The sequence below is a fragment of the Astatotilapia calliptera genome, chromosome 16, assembly GCF_900246225.1.
Source record: "Astatotilapia calliptera chromosome 16, fAstCal1.2, whole genome shotgun sequence".
NCBI lineage: Eukaryota > Metazoa > Chordata > Actinopteri > Cichliformes > Cichlidae > Astatotilapia > Astatotilapia calliptera.
In genome coordinates this window covers 673,164-694,002 of record NC_039317.1, presented here as the reverse complement: position 1 = coordinate 694,002, position 20,839 = coordinate 673,164, and the positions used below count along the sequence as shown (strand labels likewise).

At 40.5% G+C, this 20,839-nt stretch overlaps 1 protein-coding gene across 22 annotated transcripts in view; it reads right to left on the bottom strand.

The window, feature by feature from the left end:
- Positions 1-20,839, bottom strand: part of ttn.2 (titin, tandem duplicate 2) — a 218,615-nt gene that overhangs the window by 123,398 nt on the left and 74,378 nt on the right. For 6 of the 22 annotated variants that reach the window (XM_026144404.1, XM_026144415.1, XM_026144425.1 and 3 more), the window contains 24 exons: positions 18,945-19,212; positions 18,443-18,703; positions 17,869-18,078; positions 17,678-17,755; positions 17,547-17,573; positions 14,186-14,242; positions 13,977-14,015; positions 12,413-12,487; positions 12,196-12,243; positions 11,953-12,030; positions 11,788-11,859; positions 11,303-11,554; positions 10,874-11,146; positions 10,466-10,591; positions 10,123-10,221; positions 9,302-9,778; positions 8,662-8,739; positions 7,242-8,474; positions 6,905-6,991; positions 5,128-5,199; positions 4,781-4,888; positions 4,602-4,697; positions 4,136-4,180; positions 189-239 (listed from right to left, as the gene is read on the bottom strand). In XM_026144404.1, the coding sequence (XP_026000189.1) occupies positions 189-239; positions 4,136-4,180; positions 4,602-4,697; positions 4,781-4,888; positions 5,128-5,199; positions 6,905-6,991; positions 7,242-8,474; positions 8,662-8,739; positions 9,302-9,778; positions 10,123-10,221; positions 10,466-10,591; positions 10,874-11,146; positions 11,303-11,554; positions 11,788-11,859; positions 11,953-12,030; positions 12,196-12,243; positions 12,413-12,487; positions 13,977-14,015; positions 14,186-14,242; positions 17,547-17,573; positions 17,678-17,755; positions 17,869-18,078; positions 18,443-18,703; positions 18,945-19,212 (4,210 nt within the window). The remainder of the gene's footprint in view (positions 1-188; positions 240-4,135; positions 4,181-4,601; positions 4,698-4,780; positions 4,889-5,127; positions 5,200-6,904; positions 6,992-7,241; positions 8,475-8,661; positions 8,740-9,301; positions 9,779-10,122; positions 10,222-10,465; positions 10,592-10,873; positions 11,147-11,302; positions 11,555-11,787; positions 11,860-11,952; positions 12,031-12,195; positions 12,244-12,412; positions 12,488-13,976; positions 14,016-14,185; positions 14,243-17,546; positions 17,574-17,677; positions 17,756-17,868; positions 18,079-18,442; positions 18,704-18,944; positions 19,213-20,839) is intronic. The other 16 variants (XM_026144413.1, XM_026144423.1, XM_026144414.1 and 13 more) reach the window with 14 other exon arrangements.

Here is a 20,839-nt window from a genome sequence, read left to right as displayed (position 1 = left end):
GGACATCTGGGCTTTGTCATTAAAGTGTACTGGGTTCAGATTTTTAAGTGAACAATGAATTTAATCCATTTTTGAATAATGCTGTCATGTGACAAATTGTGAACAAATGAAGCGCTGTGAATCCTTTCTGGATAAACAATAACATTGGTTTTGCTGGAACACCATTGTTTTATCAAGGTAAAACTTACGTTTCAGCCCTCTACCTCTACCTCTTCCTGCTTCCTCTGTTGGTTGTCCCTCTGTTCAGGAAGAATATAAATTATTTTATGCTCACAGGCTAATCATACATACTTATCATGCTAAACATGCCAGGGTAAGGAAATCCAGTGTAGTGAATGGACTGGGGATTATGAAATGGTTCTGATGGTAAGTTTATGAAGTATTGACACTCACATGGGGGTCGACAAAAACACGATGAGGAAGACGATACATTAAAATTAAAATAAATGGAAGAACAAAGACGAATGCAATGAGTGGGGACAATACATAATGGAGAATGGTCAAATAGCAGAAACATAAACGACATAACAAAAATGAAACAAAGCGGTAAACGTGACCGGCAGTCGGACACGGAATGATTACACAAGTCTAAGGAAAAGATGAAGAAATCGCATCACACTTAAAATACGATGGAGGGAAAATGAGGTTATGGAAGCGAAGATGAGTGGATATTATTGATGGCAGGGAGGCAGGGTTTTTTCTTTTTTGGTTGTCACCGAAGATGCCACCATCTCACCTCTCCTGGCCACCCCTGGAACCTTCACAGCACCTTCCTCTGCTTCACCTTCCCAGTCCTCTAGCTCGTAACTCTCCTCTGGAACCAGCTCCCAGCCCCATGCCTCCTCTCCCTCTGGCACAGCCTCATTCTCAGCTTCAAACTCCTCTTCAAATACTTCCTCCTCTGCCTGAGTGGCAACCTTCTTCATCTCCACGGCTCCAGGAGAGACTTCCTTTACCAAGGGAAGCTTTCCTTCATCAGGCTTTGCCGGTTCCTTAACCTTGGCTTCCTCTTGCAAAGGCTTCTTTGGGACTTTTTTTAGAATCACATCCTCAATAGATTCTTTGGGTGAAACAGTTTTAGGAAGCTTTTTGAGTTTGTCAAGACTTGGCCTTCTCTCAGCTGCAACTGTCTCTGCTTCTTTAAGTTTCTCAACTTTCGGGGAGGGAGTCTTTTTGAGCTCTACCTTCTTGAGCTGCTCTACAGGTTTTAGAGATACTTCCTCTTTTTCCTTTGATAACACTTTTTTCTTCACTTGCAGAGGTTTTTTCTCCTCGAGAACCTTTTCAGGTTTCTCAGCGGGGGCTGGAACAGGAAGTATGGTCTTTTCCAACGGAGCTACATCTACCTTCTCCGGTTTCACCGGCTTCTTCTCTGGAGCTTCTGGGATCTCAGGTTTCTTTGGTTTAGCCTGTTGTTTCCGTTCTTCAGGGGTCTCAGCTGGACTTGTGTGACGTTTTGGCAGATCATCAGTTGGCCTCCTTTCTTTCTCCTCTGCGGGTTTCTTCTCAGGCTCTGTAGCCTGTTTGGCCAGCCTGTCAAAGGGCTTCAACTTGACTGTTTCTATCTCTGGTTCCACTGTTGGAATCTTCTTCACCTTTTTTGGCCTTTTGTCCTCTTCAGGCTCCTTCTCTGGAGATTTCTTTTGGTCTCCTGGTTTTGGCACCTTGGCTGGTGGCTCTTTTACTTCAACAGGTTCTTTCTCAGATTGCTTTGGAGGTTCTGTGGTTTCCACCTGTCTGGGAAGCCTTTCCCCCTTCTGAAAAGGTGACGTGTCCTTCTCTGGCCTCTCCTTCTTGTCTTTCTCTGGATCCTCTGCTGGTTTAAGAGGCTTCTCGAAGGGTTTCAGTTTGACTACTTCTGGTTCCACTTCATCCAAAGGCAATTTTTTAACTTTCTTTAGGGCTGTACTGGGTGGGGCACTTTCCTCCTCCTTAGGTGTCTTGGGAGTTTTCTTCAGAGAAATGGTATCTTTGGGTTTCTCATCTTTTGGGCCAGGCTTCTGCCGGGTCCACGCATCTTTAGGAGTCTCTTTTTGTTCCTTTGCTTCTTTAGGTTGAATAACTTTTGGCTTTTTCACCACATCTGCTTTCTCTTTTAGCTTCTTCTCCTCCTCATATCTCGTGGTGACAAACATAATCTCAGCAGCTTCTTCTTTATGTACCATCTCCTCAACATTAACAACTGTGGTCTTGGTGACCAGAGGTAATTCCTCTTGTTCAGGCTCTTTTTGTGGAACTGATGGGATCTTCTTCAATATGATAATCTCTTGTTCTTCTTCCACCTCTCTCATGACCCTGGTTGTCTTTCTCAACGTGGGGATCTCAAACGTCACATCCTCTTCCAATTTGACCTTTTGACCTTTTTTGTGTAGAAGTGTTTCTGAGGCATCAAACGTTTCATATTACTTGGTTAAACATCGGCTGTATGTATAATACAGTTTAGTGTCAGTAAACTAAACTCATATCACAATTTGTACAAACAAAGAAAATAGCAACTCGTGAAAAAGAGTATAAATAAATAAATATTAATATACAAGGGATAAAAATGTAATCAGGGATTTTAGGAAGATAACTTTGAATGATTTAAGAACAACAAACAAAAGATGACAGGGACATTTCCAGTTTCTCCAACAAAGGACAGAAAGTTTAATGTTGCATTTAGTAGAGCTAATAGGAAATTTGCAAATTAGTGATCAGCTTAATTAAAAAAAACAGTGTTGGACTGATGACTGAAAAGTTACAGATATAGGAGGTATACATGCATGGTTATATACGTGCATTTGGAGACAGGTTTCAAAAAAGGCTACAAATGCTAACTTTTGAGACCTCATGCGAGCATGCTTCAATCCACAAATACAAAGCAATTTGACCACACCTCCAACTATTTTACAAATGCCTGCACCCAAACCTGAATAAATACTGATCATTTACGTTGTGATTACGTTTTGCTTCACAAATTGGATCATTTTCTCTTTCAAAAGCTCTCTGTGCACACAAACATCTAAAACTAGACATATCCTCTCACTTGCGCACTTACCAAACCTTAAATTTGAGTGCATGAATCGCCTGATACGCAAAGATCATGTTGCATGCCCACGTGAGGTTTTGAGATAAATTTCAGGCTGCCAGCTTCTCACAGATCGTTCAGACGTCCCAGTGCAAAACTGGGACGTCTGGGTTTCCTCTGTATTACTTGAAGTGGGTGTTTCTTTTCTAAATAAACAGAACAACTCATCACTAATTACAGACACAACGCAGTAACCTATAAAAGGTAATATATCACTTAAATAAGCTGCTGCTACATCCTGAAAAGTTAAGAATTAGTCATTAAGCTAACATTAATGTTAACCTACTGTTATTAGAGAATGGTAGGATTAACATGAAAGTGTTATTCCACATTACCTGGATTATATGATTATTTAAAATATACAGAGATTATTTAGCACATACTCACTCCAGAGAATGATCCACAGTGATGTACAACCATGATGTCCCCCCATCTGCAGCTGAGCACTGAATGAGTCTTCCCAGCAGATTGTCCAGCATGTAGCAGCAGCTTATTTAAACTATTAATATTTACAGGCTACGCTGTGTTATCTGTAATCTATGTTTGCTAGCAGAGGGGTGACAAGTTGTTCTGTTTATTTAGAAGAACAATGACCACTCCATTTGAAAAAAAGAACAAAAAGGACTATAGAGGATGTCCCTGTTTTACACCAGCACGTTGACAGCGCTTGTGTTTGTGGATCCATGTGAAGCTGGCAGCCCACATAGGCATGCGGCGTGATCTGTGCATATCAGGTGATTCGTGCACTCCTACTTAAGGTTTTGTACGAGTGGGAGCTTTATGAAAGACAAACGTATCCAATTTATGAAGCTGAACTTAATAAACTGCATGCAGATCATTACATTTATCCAGGCTTGTGTATTTGAATTTGTGTTTTTGATGTGTGTTCAAATTGTTTTGTACGTGTGTGGACTGAAGCACACGCTTGTGAGTCCTAAAGAGTTACACACAAATAATTGTACACATTTATACATTTAAGTGTAAGCTTGTGGATCACACCATTTGTAACCCTTTTGAGACATGTTTACTCCATACATGCTAGTAGCTCTATACTGAGTGTACTCCCACCTTTCTTGACTCCTCCTGGTGCTTGGACTGGCCCCTTGGATTCATCTAATATAAAAACATAGTTCAAAAAGTTGTAACTTAATGTGGAGGAGACACAAACACAGATGTGACTCACGTGCAGAGCAAAGAATTCACTGTGCTATCATTTAGATGAAGAGCAACAGAAAAGAAATAACACCGTAAATAAACACAAAGAATGAAATGAAGTTAGGCTGAGTACAAGGACACAGTAGCTTATGTTGAATTCAATCACCAACAGACACAAACACTGCAACAACAGACAGAGAGGCTTTACTTTGGCTAAGGGTCCTATCCTCCAACATAAGAAAGACTCATAGCAACACCAGTACACATACACAGTGGAGTATAAATAAAATTGCTGTTATCAAACAAGAAGTTTAAAAAAAGAAACTGGAACAGACTAAAGACCTTAAACAAAGAGAACATTTCCATCTCAGTCCTCTACCTGTTCCAGGTGATATCTTTTTTGTTAGTGGTTTTTCCTCCTCTGCAATCATCTTAGTTGGTTCTTCAGCCGCCATAACGGGCTTTGTCACGACCACTTTAAGTATAAAAAAGAAAGAATTGATGTATAATCACCAAAGCACGTAATATTTCTCAAAGCTGGAATCACTGTCTGAATACCTGGCTTTTCTTCTGGTGGAGTAATTGTCTTTTTCAACTTGGCATTATCAGTGACTTCAGGCTTTTTGGCAGCTTCTTGATCTTTAACAGCAGCTTGTGGTTTGCTCACTTAAAGTAAAAAGTATACAGGAATTTCAGCAACAGTGCTCTATCTAATCTACATCATCCTACACAAAGAGAACCAGAAGTTCATGTTGCATTTTTTCTATAAACACCTTGTTTTTGTCTATTTTGTTTCAAGACACAGTCAAAGATTTATATCTGCATAAGAGTGGCATTCTTTTCTGAATGCCTTAATAAACCCTCCACAGAAACACAGAAAGAGCTTTAAAGAAGTGGCTGGGTACCTTTTTGTGGAGCAGCTGGCTTTACCAGTGATTCTTTGATTTCTGGCACCAACTCCTTCTCCTTTACAAGTACTTGAAAATGAAATCACAAGACAATTAGCGCCTCACAAAGACAGATGTGGGAAGCATGAGACCATTTAAAGACTAAAACCACGTGACACTGCATAGAAAGCTGGATGACTGAGTTTCAACTCCATATGACAGCTGGACATTTGACCTCACCGTCCAAAACTATTGATAAAGAAATATTCACTTCAAATACAGAACTAGAAGTAACTGAAACAGCATTCAGTAGAAACCTTTTGTGATTTAACTGTAGTGATAAGAAAGCAAACAGCATGACGAGCAGTTTGTGCCCAGATGAAATGGCTAATATGATGAAGACGAGGAGTTATGAGTTCAAAGTCTTTTAAGAATCAAAACAATGACTGGCTCTCATATCAAGAGTGTTTCTTTTTGCCTCGATACCTCTGGAAATTTCCTGAAGGAAGAGTTTCTTTTCTCTCTTCTATTTCCAGTGTCAAATCCATTTGTCTGTAATGGAGTGAATCATTCGAGCTTCTCCCTTCTTTCTGGTGATGGCTTGAAGTTCATGAGGAGACATGCGTCTAGCAAGCGGGACTTCCTGCTTACATTCTGCTTACATCTTCTTCACGTCTTTTTTAGCTGACATACTTGTTTGCAATGACTTTTTCTTTGAGTGATTCCATTTTCACATATTTTCCAGGCCTGTCATCTGCTACATGTGATTGCTAAGACAACACCGGCTTTGCTTTCAGTGTCTTCTTCACTTTGACTGAATTTCTCCTATTATTACCTTTGATTTATCATTTTCACCAGATTTCTGCTGTTCATCTTCTGTAGATTTGCCTTTCATATAAAACTCACTTTTACAGTATCATCTGGGAAAATATATTTTACTAGAGGCTCTAATAAAAACTCGTGCTCCTCTGCAGTTAATTGTTTTGCAGATCCATTGCAGGGATCATTGAACCCTTTCTTTCCGTTTGTTGCTGCTTTGTATTAATGGTGATAAAATTGTCTTTTCACATTCAGTTTAGACTGGATGTCTTTGCTGTCCTCGGTCTTTCAAAGAATCTGGTTTCTTTGAAGATGTATTGAACTTCATTCTTAGACTTTGTCTTCCATTAAAGGCCTAAACATGAGGTTTCTCTCAGTGTGTTTCTTTGTTGAACTGGTCTTCTTCAAGTTTAATTCCTCTAATTCTGTCCTGTTTTTCATTGAAAACATAGAAAAAATATCTTCTGTTGTTTCAGTTTATTGAGATTTTGCAGATGTTTCACTAATTCCAGCCTGTAACGTTTTCTCTCCTTGGTCATGTGATCTTTTCTGGAGATGGACTTTTTATTAACTGACAATTTTCTTGTATTTTTCACCTTTTCCTTAGTTTTAAGAATAACTTAATTTGTCTTCAAACCATTAGTGACAGAAATGTTACCATGACATTTATTTTATTACCCTGACACTTTGTTGGGTTCTTGTATAGTTCTTAAAATCTCCTCTTGCCATACAGAAACAATATCCTTGCCTACAGTGTCGTCATTATCTTTGTGGTTTGTTGCTTCCTCTTCTCTTCTTTGTAGAAGATGTTTTCTCGCATTGACATTGAGAAATTTAAATGGCGTGAAGTGTAGTGGTGCAAAGAGATCACAGTAAAAAATACAGACACAAACATTTTTAGTTAAGTAAGACAGACGCTGCTGTAAAAAGGAATATCAGGAGCTGAAAAAAGATGTGAAATGTGCTGCGACTTTACCTCTCTCTATTCTTTCTGTTTTAGCTGCAACTTGTGTTTCAGGCGACAAAGCATCAGGAGCAGCAGTGAGAATCGTGTCTTCTGTTTCTTTAAAAAAGAATCAGTTCTTATTCAAAGGAAGGCACGAGTAGATTTTAGTAGAATAACAGAGGGCAGGAAAAAAGATTTTAAGAGGAATGAAAAAGACCAACTATGAACATGTGACATGAAGAGAGGTTTACAAACTGAGGTTGATGATGGACTCAGTCTGAACACACACCAGAACAAAGACTGCAAACATGGAGTCGAATGACACAGGTACAGATTAACAATGCAATAAGAACGGTACGTTTGGTACCTCTGGAAGACTTTTTTGAAGGAATCCTTTTCTCGTCTGGCTTTAATGGCACTGAAGGAACTGTCTGAAGAGGATCCTCGGATAAAGATTCTTTTGTTTCCTTTGTCGTCTTGTATTTGAGTTCAGTTTTTGCAGAAACAGATTCAAATTCCAACCCCTGTTTGATCATTTTTGTCACGTCAGTATCTGTTACTGAGGGTTTTACTGCAACAATCTCTGTTTCTGCATAAAACGTTTCCTCAGATTTCATCTTTTTCTCCGTTTTCTTTTCAAACACTTTGTGTGCACTTTGCTCACGTTCAGGGGTGACAAGTGCTTCCTGTTTTCTCTTTTCTTCCATTTTCACTGCAGTGGGAACGATTGTTGCTTCTTTACCTTTAACTGTGTCTTCCCTCAGCGCTGTTGTCATCTCTGAAACTTCATTGCTGTGTTTTTCATGTGGAGTCACTGATACGTCACGATCAACTGCTTCCTTAAAGGTGACTTCAGCTAAAGCCTTTGTTTCAGCTTCCAGGTTTTCAGTCAGTTTTCTTGCTTCTGTGGTGATCACAACCGAGGAAGGTTTGGTTTCATCTGCCTTTGTCACCACCGTGACATCTTTCAGTGTTTCCTTCTCTTTGAATGAAGTAGGCTCCTCGGATTTTTCTTTCGCGCGTCTCTCTTTGCTTTCTGTTTCAGTGCTCTTCGCTCTCTTTTTAGGTTCAAAGCTGGCTTCGTGTATGGCGATAGCTTTTTTGTCTTGTTGGTGGCTAACTGATGCACTGTCTTTCCTTTCATCTGTAATTTCTTTGCTTGGTGACTCAACTGCCTTGACAAAATACTCTGTTTTTTCTTTTGAAGGTTTATCTTGTAGTATTGTGAGCTTCGATTCAGAGTCCTGGGCTAAAACTACAGCTTGGGGTTTTTTCGGGCTGATTCTTTGTTTAGCCACGCTGCTTTCCTTCCTCGTTGAAGTATCAGTAGCAGATAGCTCACCTCTCACTTCAGACCTGTTATCTTGTTGGCTCTGTGTTTCTGTTGTACTTAAGACATCTGTTTCTACCAATACCACCACTGCCCTGTCCAGTGGAGCCACATCTTCATACCAGACTTCAGCATGTTCTTCTACTACTTGTTCACGCTCCCAGACAGCTTCTGTAAAAGGTACTTGTTCTGTCACATAATACATTTCCTGTATCTCCTGAGCTCCTTTCCTTTCCCATTGTTCTTCTTCAGTCTTCTCAAAACTTGCAGCTGTGAGATGATTTAAGAGGTGTAGAAGAAGAGGCGTCATGTGGCGGCGCCAAGATTTGACAGCAAAACACAAAGACAATCATCAGTGTTAGGAGACAACACAGAAATGAAGAACCACATGCTTTAGGTGACAATCCACTTGTTTCAAGCATTAAAGAATAAGATGTGTTTAAGATCCATGTAGTACCTTTTTTAGTAGCATAAATTTTTATATCCTCTTCAATCTCTGTGTGCAGAATCCTCTCAATCTTCTTAGCTTCGGTTTCTTTTAAGCAATGAATCAAAATTGATTCCAAGATGGTGTGTGGTGAAGAAAACAATTTGGAAAGAGAAAAATGTAGACAGTCAACAAACACATGTCAAATAACACAAACAAGCCAAGAGATGGAAGATGTTGACAAAACCTTGTGGCAGCAGTTCAGTCTGAACTCAATGCACACATTTAGTCAGCTGGAATTTCTTACCACCAATATTTGATGACACATTGATAGATGTCACATTTACTGATTCTCCTCACCACTGAGGCCAAATGAATTCAGCTCTGATAGCATTTTGTTATCTTGTTGCATTAAAGACGGAAATGTAACAAAGAAAAAATAATTTCTTTGCACTGAAAACTTTAAGTGATAATTAAGAACAATAAAGAGATTTCTTTTTACGTGATCAAAAGTTTTTGAATATTAAACACTCAAATAAAAGAGCATCATTTGATAACATTTAAGTGATTGTTGAGATTCTGGTTTCAGTTCAAATCTTGGCAGTCCTCATGCTCAAACATGCATGATGAAGATACAAAGAAAGACAAAAACAGCTGAAGTCTGCTGTACCTTTAGGAAGAATTTCTTCTACCTCTTGTTTAGGCTTGGCCTTAGATACAATATCAGGTATTGCATCAGGGGCCTTTACGTGAACTGTTTTCTCTACAGAGATCTTCTCTGTTTGCTTCTTTGAAATGAGCTCAACTTTGATTTCCTCAGTGCTTACAGATGTCTGCTTCTCAGTAATCAAAGCTTCTTCAACCACCTTCTGAGGAACCTTTACAGGCTTCCTCTTAGGAAGAGCCTCCTCTGGGACTTTTTCCTCACGTGGTTTTTCTGGTACTTTCTCAGGTAATTTTTCTGGCTCCAGCTTTGGAATTTCCTTCATGGCTTTCTCGGGTTTCAGCACTTTCTCCAAGCGTCTCTCGGGTACTGATTCAGATATTTTCTCAGGAAGCTTCACAGGTTCAGGCTCCAACACAGCAACCTCATCAAACACCTTCTGATAGCTTTTTTCAGGTACAGGTTTAGGTTCGAGCTTCAAAGCTTTAAGAGGGTGTGACACAAGAACATGCAAAAGACATGACAATAAAGAACACAAATGTGCTTTCACACAAGAAACAAATCCTTTATAAGTTCATGAAGTCATTTAGACACAAAAGGGTCACCCTGTGGAGAATAATATATGACTATGTGTTAAAAAGGAAATCTCATAGAGTAAAGACATTGAAAGGCACCTCTAAATGTACATTTTGGATATAAAATGAATAATTTGAGCTGGGTATGAGTATATATCATCATAGCATTTCTTTACTTAAAGAGACTCAAAAGACAGTGAATGAAGTCTGCCCCTGTATTAAAGAAACTTCATATGTGAAATAGAAATGTACCTTTCTCTTTCCTTGTTGGTTCTTCCTTTGGTGGAACGACAGCAGGCTCTGCTTTCTTGGCTGCTTTTGGAAGCTCAGTTATTTTTTCCTCCACAGGAACTTTAAAGAGTATTATTGGCATATATTAAAAGTCTTTTAGCAAATTCAAGTTGAAGAGTTTCATTAGAGAACAATGAAACACTCTATCGAGTGCAAGACAAGAACAATCACAACATGCAGCAACAAAATGAGAGAGGTTAGCCATTATAAAATAATATGCCACAGAACCTGAAGAGTTTAGGGTTAGTATGAGAGTTTTGGTTTTAGTTAGAAGTTTCCGGATGACTGAATTAGCTTCAGGTACCTTTAACTGCCACAGGTTTCTTCTGTGGCGCTTGTTCCTCTGTCTCAAACTTTTCTGGTTGTGCAAGTGAAGGTTGGGGTGGTTGGATTGGAGCTGAAACCTCCTTCTTTGCTGGTTCTTCTGATGCTTCAAAATAAAATTCCGTTTACTATCATTATTATTATAATAATAATAATTATTATTATTATAGTTAGGTAAATATGCAGTCGGCAGATATCAACATCAAAATGTACTCACAGATAAATCCCTGAAAAGAATCTGTGGTACTCAAAGGTTAATACGAGATTTGTTCGCACTACCATCAAAAACACTAATGTGAAGACACCTCAGATGAGTTAAGGTTGGACAGTGGAGTTAAGAAGATTAAAGAAAAAACACCACATTAAGAAAAACTCCACAGCCATTTACCTTTTTTTGCAGGTTCCTTTGGTGCAGGAGTTGGTTCTGGTTTGGTCACTGGGGGTTCCGGTTTTGGCACCACAGGCTTTGGTGCTGTTATTTCTGCTGATTTTTTCACCACAGGTTCAGGCTTGGGAACCACTGCAGGTTCTTTTGGTTCTGGTTTTGTTAGAGAAGGCTCGGGTTTATGAGCTTCTGGTTTAGGTTTGTCTGGTTCTAGCCTGGTTTCAGCTGGCTTGCGCCTGGTCTTTGATGGATCTGGTTTTGCAGCTTCTTCAGGGACTAGCAACATTTAGATTTGTTTAGATAAACAAAGACAAAGACTTCGCTTCCACTCTTGAAGCTAAATGAACAGTTTGAAGATCTTAATACTAAAGACAGAAGCATACACAGTAGACTACAAACTCAACACAAACATCCAAACAAAACAGGAAATACCTTTGGATGGTGGCGTCACCATTTTCTTTACTGGTACTGGTTTAGCTTCAGGCTCCTGCTCGGGGATTTGTTCAGGTTTAACCTTGGGTTCTGCTTTGGGTGTAGGCACTGGCTTTGCTTCTGGTTCCGCTTTGGGTGTAGGCACTGGCTTTGCTTCTGGTTCTGCTTTGGGTTTGGGCTTGGGCTCAGCTTCAGGCTTAGCTTCAGGGGCCACTACTTTGGAGTCTGCTGGCACCTGAGGCTTGGGTTCATCTTTAAATGGGTAAAAACATTCTTTGTTAGGATTACGCAGCAGGAGAATCTATAATTTTGCAAGAAGTGCTTCAGAGAATGAGAAAATCACCAGAATCGTATATAGAAACAGCATGACATATAAAACAGATAAAGGTTTCAATGAAGCCAGACTGACTCAGCGTGGTGGGAAACTGTATAGTGTGGCACACAGTTGATAAGACATCAAAGAAACATTAAGCAACATGAAGTACCTTTCTTTGGCACTCCAGGCTTCTCAGTAGGTGGAGGTGGGGAAGCAGTCGGCCTTTTAACTTCCTCTGTTTCTTTTAAGGAAATATTCAAACATATAATAATCAAATGAGACAACAGATTGCCCTTAGCAAAGATGTTCTAAAGACATTTGTAGGAATCCCTACCTCTGGGAACAGGAACATCCTTTTCTGGGACTGAAACCACAGCAATCTTTTCCTCCACTTGCTTTCTGGCTTCAGGCTCTTCAAATGTGCAGTTAAATTAAGTGAAGGTCAAGCAACATTAAAGAGGTTTAGGAAGTAAAAGATCAAACAAACACAAAGTATAGTTGAGATAACAGTAAAAACAAAAGAAGCTAGAAATGTAATTAATAAATTTACGTGTCAACATCAACAGTTTGTCAGTACCTCTCTGTGGTGATGCTGGTGTTGGTTTCTCTTCAGGCCTTTCCTCAACTTTGGGAAATTAAAAAAAAACACAATTAGGTGAAGAAGAGAAGTGCAGCAGAATACACGGCGCCATTTTAAAAACTGAAAACGCCACTACAGTAGATAATGTAATAAAAGAACAAAAAGACACAGTTGTAGGATGAGGGAAAGCAGAATATGCTCAGCTCTGCTGTACCTTTTGTTGGGATTTCCTCTCTCATTTGAACTTGTTTGGTCTCCATTGTCTCCTCAATGGCAACTCTTACAACTGCTGGAAAAACACATGCACAAAGGAACACATCCAAGATCGAAGGTAAGTGTCATAAAACATAAACATTCTTAAGTCTTCATAAGTCAAACATGGAATCCAACACTTTTAATTATTTTTTTTTCTTTTAAGCTCAGAATTTCTAGATAAGCTTTTTAAGCATTTGGACATAAGTCAGTACAATCTAAAGCATTTGGTCATTAGTGTGTGGTGTGTTTTAGACGGGACAAGAGAGGTCAAAAGATCAGTGCAAACCTAAACTGTGCAAAGCACTCTGATAGGAGCCAGAATGATAATGCAGAACAATGTATTTGTGATAAGAAACTAAAAGATTCAGAAGCTCGACAGTAAGCAAAACCAGATCATCAGATATTAGGCTGTTACTGAACCAAAAGTGGTTATTAAAAAAACAAGCACACAAAGGCTGGTAGTGAAATGAGGGATAAAAAAGAGAGACGTATGCAAGCACAAATATATAAGATAAGAAAAAACATACATTTAAAAAAAGACAAATGTCAAGATAGACATGAGTAATGTGGCTCAAACGCACACAGGTATTGCTGTGCATGCTCTCGACATTGTGCTGACAAGAGCATGATGAGCACATCATACAAAACTGCTGGCCAGTCAAAGGCCTCAAGCCCGGGCCAATCAATACCCTAACACCTGTACAGTCTGATGTTAAAGAAAAAAAGAGATAAAGCCGCACATCTTTGAGATGCAGGACAAAAATCTACATTTTATTTGTCCTCGTTTAAAAACAGAAGTTGAACTTCTTAAAATCTTCAAACTGGAACGACTTTTTTAAAAAGCTCTATTCTTAGTGATCCATTACACACCAAACACCATTTACAGGCATAGAAAAAGCTAATACAAATGTGTGTGTGGAGAGGGTCCATATATACTTGTTGTTGTTCAGCTGGTGGAGATAGAACTCTTACCTAATATTGTACTTTTCTTACTAAGCCTAGCCAAAATCCAAAAAGTGTAAAAGCAAGAGTGCAAAATGTATTTTAGTGTGCTTAAACCTAATGGAACAGAACTGAACACAACGTATTTTATGTAATAAATCTCATCCCTAAAACCAGACTCACACACTTTTAATGTTAAATGTTGGTCAGAGGGCCCGGACACTGGCCCGGTGGCGCCAGTGTCCGGCAGCCTCGCCTCTGTCAGTGCGCTCCAGGGTGGCTGTGGCTACAATGTAGCTGCCATCACCAGTGTGTGAATGGGTGGATGACTGGATATGTAAAGCGCTTTGGGGTCCTTAGGGACTAGTAAAGCGCTATATAAATACAGGCCATTTACCATTAAATGGCAAAACATAAGTAAAAGTTAGTGAGTGTGGCATCAAGATGGAAAACTGGATTAAAGTTACAAAGTGACAACAAAACACATTCAGAACATTAGGCACAAAGAAAGAAAGAAGAACAGATACAAATTAACAGGAAAAAAGACAAAACGCAGGAGCATAAAAACAAATAGTAAATACCTTCAATCTCTTCTTCATAATGATAGAATTCATAAGATTCTTTAAAAGACAAAAAACATTTTTATTCCATTTCATTGTTAAATTCAGGTAAACATTGTCTTAATTCTATGTGGGCCACAAAACTACTATGAAATTTCTATAACAGAAACTGCTCTGTAAATTCCCTGATGTAATAAATGGAACAAAGTGAGCTGCTTATGATGCCTTACCTTGAATTGCAACTGACGTAGGCACTTCAGGCCTCTGAACAGAGGAATCTGGCATATCTACAGAGTATGGTACCAAAAGTTCTGTTTTGGTTAAGTGGTTAACTATTGGTTAACTATTAAAAACAAAACAAAACCACTGTGTGAGTAGAAGTGTAGGACACTTTGGAAAATCCTCTTGCTTGGTAGCATTTGCCAGTTACAAGATAAAAAGTATAGATAGGCACATTTCAACCATAACATCAATTAAGTACAACCAGCTAGCGTAGTCCTGTAGTAACACAGGCTAGTGGGTACCATACCTAACCACCTAACTTGAAACTAGTAACTCCATATCCGGCCCTTTAGGCCTGGAGCTTAAGTTCAACATTTTAACAGCTTCCCAAAAATAAGCTAATTGGTTTCACTTTTATAAAATCATAGATAATAGTGTTATAGGTAATGGAAAAATGCATCTGGTCCTAGAAGGTCTTAAATTTGGTCAAATACAACCTCAGATGAACAACAATATACATTGTGTCATTACATATTTAACAAACACTGAGCAAAAAGGCAGACACAGTATGAAATACCCCTACTTCCTTTATAGGAATAAAGCATGTAAGTAACAGAAAGCTGCTGCTGCTCACATTCAATAGATTAAATGATGATCGACACAAGTGTGTCTACAACTGTAAAAGCAGAAGTGTTAGCAGTTTGCTAATCTGACGCATTGAGGTGGAATTGGAAAGCAAGTGGAAAATCCCATGAGTGGACATCAAATTCCCCTCAAGGACAAATGACAAATGGCAATGACATCCACCCACTGATCCATCCATGCCCAGACAAGCCCAGAGACTCCTTAGCCACCACCTCCAACTCTTCGGGTGGGTGACTGAGGCGTCTTAAAGACAGGCAATTTGTCCTTGGTCTTCCGCCAAGGTCTCCTTCCTGTGGTAAATGGCCAGGAGACCTAATATAGCAGGCAGGAGGTATCCTACTCACATGCCTGAGCCACCTCGCCTGGTTCCTGTGTGCAGAAGTTGCCACAGCTTCTCTGAGCAGAGCTGCTCTTTTGAGTCCCTCACCCTGTCTCTAAAGAAGGGCCGAGCTACCCTTTGAAGAAAGCTCATTACCATCATTCGTTATTTAAGTCACTACTCAGAACTGCAATAGGTGAGGGCAGTAACATAAATTACTAGTCAACACCTTCAGCTCTCAGTTCACCACAACAAATTGGTAATGACTCCTAATAACTGCTGCCACGCCACTTGTTTCTCGGTTACTGTAGGAACACGACCCTGAGACAGACCCTTTCTACTTGGGACAGGAACTCACAGTTTTCCAGATAAGAAAAACCTGTAGGTTGTAATTCTCATTCCCACATCTTCAGACTCTCCTGTAAAACAGCTCAGTGCAGGCTGGAAACGACCATGTGATGAAGCCAAGAGAATCTCATCATGCAGAGAAACATAGATGAGTCCCTGAGGCCACTGAAGTCAAAATTTGCTTCTTAGCTATGTCTACAAATTTTGTCCACAAACATTATGTACAAAATCACTGAAAAACCACTAACAGAGTCCAACAGCCAGTGGGGACAGGTCTGACTCATTACTGACAATACAGACCTTATGTCATGGTCCCCGTGTCTCGCCGGCTGACTCTGTGTCAGGGGACATGTTTGTTTTTGTTTTGCTCTCTCTCCCTCTTCCCTCCGCCGGGGTGGTGCTCACTGCAGGCTCCCGCCCTGGGCCCACGCACCTGCACTTGTCATCACACCTGCTGCCGATTCCAGTGGATTAAAGCAGTACTTAAGATGGCGGACCTTTGCTATTCTTGGTTCGTTGGGCTATCGGCATCATCCCTGAACCCGTTTGTGACTGTGTTTGGACGAGTGAGATAGAGGAGCGGCGAAAGAGAGGTGTTGGACTTTCTGGAGAGAGAGAGGAGCGTTTTTGACTCATCCTCTGTGTCCCTGTGGACCCTGGAGCCCCGGACTCCTTTCCCCTGGCACTCTGTATATATATATTCACCTGGTGTTTCCTTCACTGTAAATAAACGCACTGTTTTCTTGCCAAAGAAATCCCTGGTCTGCGCCTGAGTCCGTTTAAGGAACCTTGCTCAGGGAACCATCGCTCTAGTCTTCTAATCTAGAGGCATCACCCCACAGTGCCATGCAAAGTTGCAGAAGCGTGTCAATCAGTGTAGTCCCACAACATCCAAAGCCTTAAGGAACAAGGCAAATCTCCACCCTGGGGGTCTTACCACTTACAAGAAGCTGTCTTATCCCAGTAAACTCACCTCTAGTGATTGCAAATCATCCACCTCATCCCCAGACTCTGCTTCCTCTATGAGGAGTATTTGTGACGCCACAGACTAACCAAGTCCACTAGGAGTCCCTCTAACAGCTCTCTTTAGCTCCAGTGTCCACCATCTGCTATGCTTGCCCCAATGGCTCAATGCCCTCAGTCTCTCTCGGAATGTATTCAAAGTTATGCCAGAAGTGGAAATTGACCAGGGCTTCGGCTAGATGCTCCCAATGCACCTTCCCCATATATCTGGGCGTGCATGGCCAGCATCCTTTGCTCTCACCTCATCCAACTCACTACCAGGTGGTGATCAGTTGACAGCTAAACTCATGACACAGATATGAAATTAATCACCAACCTGCAACCTAGCGTGTCCTGGTGTCACCTCCACCTAGGAACACCCTTATACTTGAACATGCGTTCGTTATGGACACACTGTGATTATCATAGAAGTCCAATAACAGAACACCACTTTAGATTGGGCAGCCTTTTCCTCCTAGTCAAACCACACCCGGTCTACCAAATCAAAGCCAAACACATCATATCAGAAGCCGTGATCATTGTTTGGCGCTAACAGGACTTGGGCACCTGGCAGCCATGTGAGTTTAACATAGACTCCATGATTAATGGTGGCTCAAATGAACACAGGCATTGCACACAGATATTGTCAAATGTAAAGCCATTTGGCTAAAATTGGGTCATGCAACAGGAGATTCACCCAGAACAATGTGAGAAAATAGTTCAAAAAAGTGGTTCTACACGCTAGTGAATCACAGTGTGGGCTTATTTTTTCACACATTGGTCCTAAATTTTGCCTTAAATCTTTTAAATACATTATGACATGATGTAATATGTCATGTGATGCTATTCCTCTGAGGTTGCATTTGCCTAGTTTTAGAACCTGGTAAGAGTCAGATCATTTTTGATTGTGTCTGAATTCGTAAAAACCTGCAGTGGTGAACTAGAGTGGTGGACTGTGTCCATATCTGACTGTGATAAAGAGGGCAGAAAGAGGTTTTCCAAAGATGTTCCTGAATGATTAAAGTCATCGAGGGTCTTGAAAATAAAATACCTACCAATGGGGACCATTGCTAATTCAATTTCTGTAAAAAAAAAAAGAAAAAGAAAATATAGAATAAACAGAGTGTTAAACACTTCGATAAAAGGTGAGCAGAAGCATAAAAAGTGTTGCCTGACTGAACTGTACCTTTGCCAGACAAATAAAGCTCAGCTGTGCTCTTAGCCTCTCCCCTGGGTTCCAACCTCACAATTACTGAGTACACGCCTATAAGGAATTAGTAATGAAGATCTTTTACACTCAGGTCTCAACAAACAACGAGGAAAAAAATCTACAGGACTTTGTGACGAGCCTTTGTAGCTTGATGGCACACTACACACCTTCGTCTTCAACGGTCACGTTTTGAATGACCATGAAATGTCTTCGGCCCTCGCTTCTGAAGTTGTACTTAGGGCTCTCTTTCAGTTCCCAGGTGTCTTTGTACCATGAAACAATGGCATTGTCAAAGGACACTTCACACTCAAAGGTGGCTGACTGTCGCTCATTGACTTCGATGTTGTGGATGCGTTTGGTGAAATGAATTTGTTCAGCTAAAAAAAAGATAAAGACGGGAATGGGTAAATGGCATCACAATTGGGAGTGTATGACAATAGCTAAATGGTCATTTTTCATCAAAATATCATCTAGATGGTTAAAAATGATGATCATCGTTTATGGGACAGTTATCAAAATGCATGTAAAAATACAACAAGTGGGACAATGGGGCATGCTTTTGGAACACGATCATGAAGAAAGTTACGAAAGAGAAGGACAAAATCAAAGAGGAAAAAAGAGGGCAATCTTCAAATTGCCAACATTATTTTAAGAGTTTGATAATGGAAGTCAAAGAGGTTAGTAACTGGGAACTACGTAAAACATGTCTATAAGTTTGCAGGATGGGTTCCAGGTACAAACCTTCCACCCAGAGGTCTGCTGAAGACTCCAGCTGTTGGTACTTGCAGGTGTATCTTCCTTGGTCTTCAGGCTTCAGGTCTCTGATCAGTAGCTTCTGAACCTTGTGTTTCACCTCAGATGTGTACCTGTCCTTCATTTCTAACTGCTTTCCATTTTTAAACCACTGAGCCTCTACATTAGGGATGGACATCTGACAAGACATAGTACATGACTGGCCTTCCTTACCCATTGTGTCCTGTAGATGTTTCTCAACCTCCACCTCTAAAGGACAAAACACATAAAAACAAAAATGAAGTCAAAAGAAAATAGTTTATTTAAGATAATCGAGTTTTTACTGTAAGGAGGCTTTGTTCTCAATCAGCCAAGAAGACAGAACATTTACAACCACTTAAAAGCTAAAGCCTCTAAGCTAAACTAGACAACTGCCGAGGTGAAATGCTAATTACCCTTTATCAAACAACAGATACTTTTTAACAGATGCAGTAAAGCTGTCAGTACTGACCCATGACACTGAGCTTGGCACTGGATATGTGGGGCCCGCACACCACCCTGTAGTTGCCCTGGTCAGATGACTGGCAGTTCTTGATCCTGAGCAGATGGCGGTCGCCGCTGATGGTGATATTGTACTTGTCGCTAGTATCAAGTTTCTGTGTGCCTTTGTACCAGGACAGCGTGATCTCTAGGTAGTTGATCTTGATCTCACACTCGAACACTGCTTCTTCATTAATGAAGACAGATTGATTGGAAATGTCCTTCACCACAGTGACAGGCTGCAATAATGACAAAGAGCATTATGAAGTACATGCCAGACAAACAGTTTTTCATCCTTGTGATTATTTCTATTAAGTGTACACTGCAGTAAAGGAAAGATTCTCTGATGGCTCAACAGCTTTTTCTAATAATGTTTATGTGCACAACATATGTTAAGGACCAAAGAAAATAAACTGGGTCTATGGCTACAATGTAATTGATCACTTGCAATGTTGACCCTGTACCAACATTAGTTTTGTTAATTCAGCAAAAAAGACCATTGCAACGATTTCAGAATAAAGTTGGACTGATATAAATGCTAATGCATCCTATAACTGTTGACTGACAAAAACACATCAACGGCACATCAACCACTGGTCTTATCATTAATAACAAAGCCAATTATCCTTTAAATATGCTTTGAGGATTTTTAGCCTTCAGCTGTAAAAGGCTTATAAGGTATTGTCGCCCCACCCGCACACCCTGCCGGGCATGTGGGTGTGTCACGTGGATACCCAAGTTTGTCAATGCAAAACCTGAGAACAAAACAAGGCGTAGGATTTACAAATTAATACCACAGGTGTATCTACTATCGCTGATGAGTTCAAAACTCAGTGACCTTGACCTCAAGGTCTGAGGTCATAGGTGAAGTTTTCTAAAAATCTTGTGCTTGTGATAATTCTAGAAGGAAGTCCATTGATTTTCTTCCGCTTATTCTAGGACTGGGTTGCTGGGGCTTCAGCCTAAGCAGAAAAGCCCAGACCTCCCTCACCCTAGCCAGCCAAGATATATAATGTCCTTAGCTTGTCCTGGGTCTGTCCCGGGGCTTCTTCCTGGTGGGACTTGTCTAGAACACTTCACCCGGATGGCTGAACTCCTTCCGTCGCTTGTATCCATGATTTCAGCCACTACCCAGAGGTCATGACCGTTGGTAAGGGTAAGGGTGTACATTGGCCGGTAAATTAAGAGTTTTGCTTTTACGCTTAGCTCTCTCTTTACCACAACGGACTGGTGCAGCGACGAGATTCTGAGACCATCAAAGTGGAAACCTTCCACCACTTGGTTACTCCTAGAAATCCTTGGTGGCAGGTCCTCTAGGGCAGCGGTCCCCAACCCCCGGGCCTCGGACCGGTACCGGTCCGTGAGTCGTTTGGTACCGGGCCGCGAGAGTTGAGGCTCAGGTATGAAATGTATGGTTTTCAGAGTTTTTATCGGTTTTCAGCGTTATTTTGTTATCGTTTTTATCGTTAACTCGGTTTTCCTGGGTCTTTTCACGTGTGTTATGAATAAATCTTCTCTTTTTCGGTACCGGTACTAGTTTTATTTTGTTCTATTTATCCGCAACACCTTAAAGGCCGGTCCATGAAAATATTGTCAGGCATAAACCGGTCCGAGGCGCAAAAAAGGTTGGAGACCTCTGCTCTAGGGTGTGTGAGGTTCACCATGAGTTCTTGAAGGCTCTGGAAGTTGTAGGGCTGTCTTGGTTGACCTGAACGTCAGAGGTCAGGTTTTCTGAAAATTGTGTGGCTGTAATAACTTGAGATGGAAGTCACCTTTGAAATTGGTGAATATGCTAAAAATATCAGATGAGTTCAAATGGGGCGTTCGTGGCTCAAGAGTTGGGCGTTCGTCTTGTAATCGGAAGGT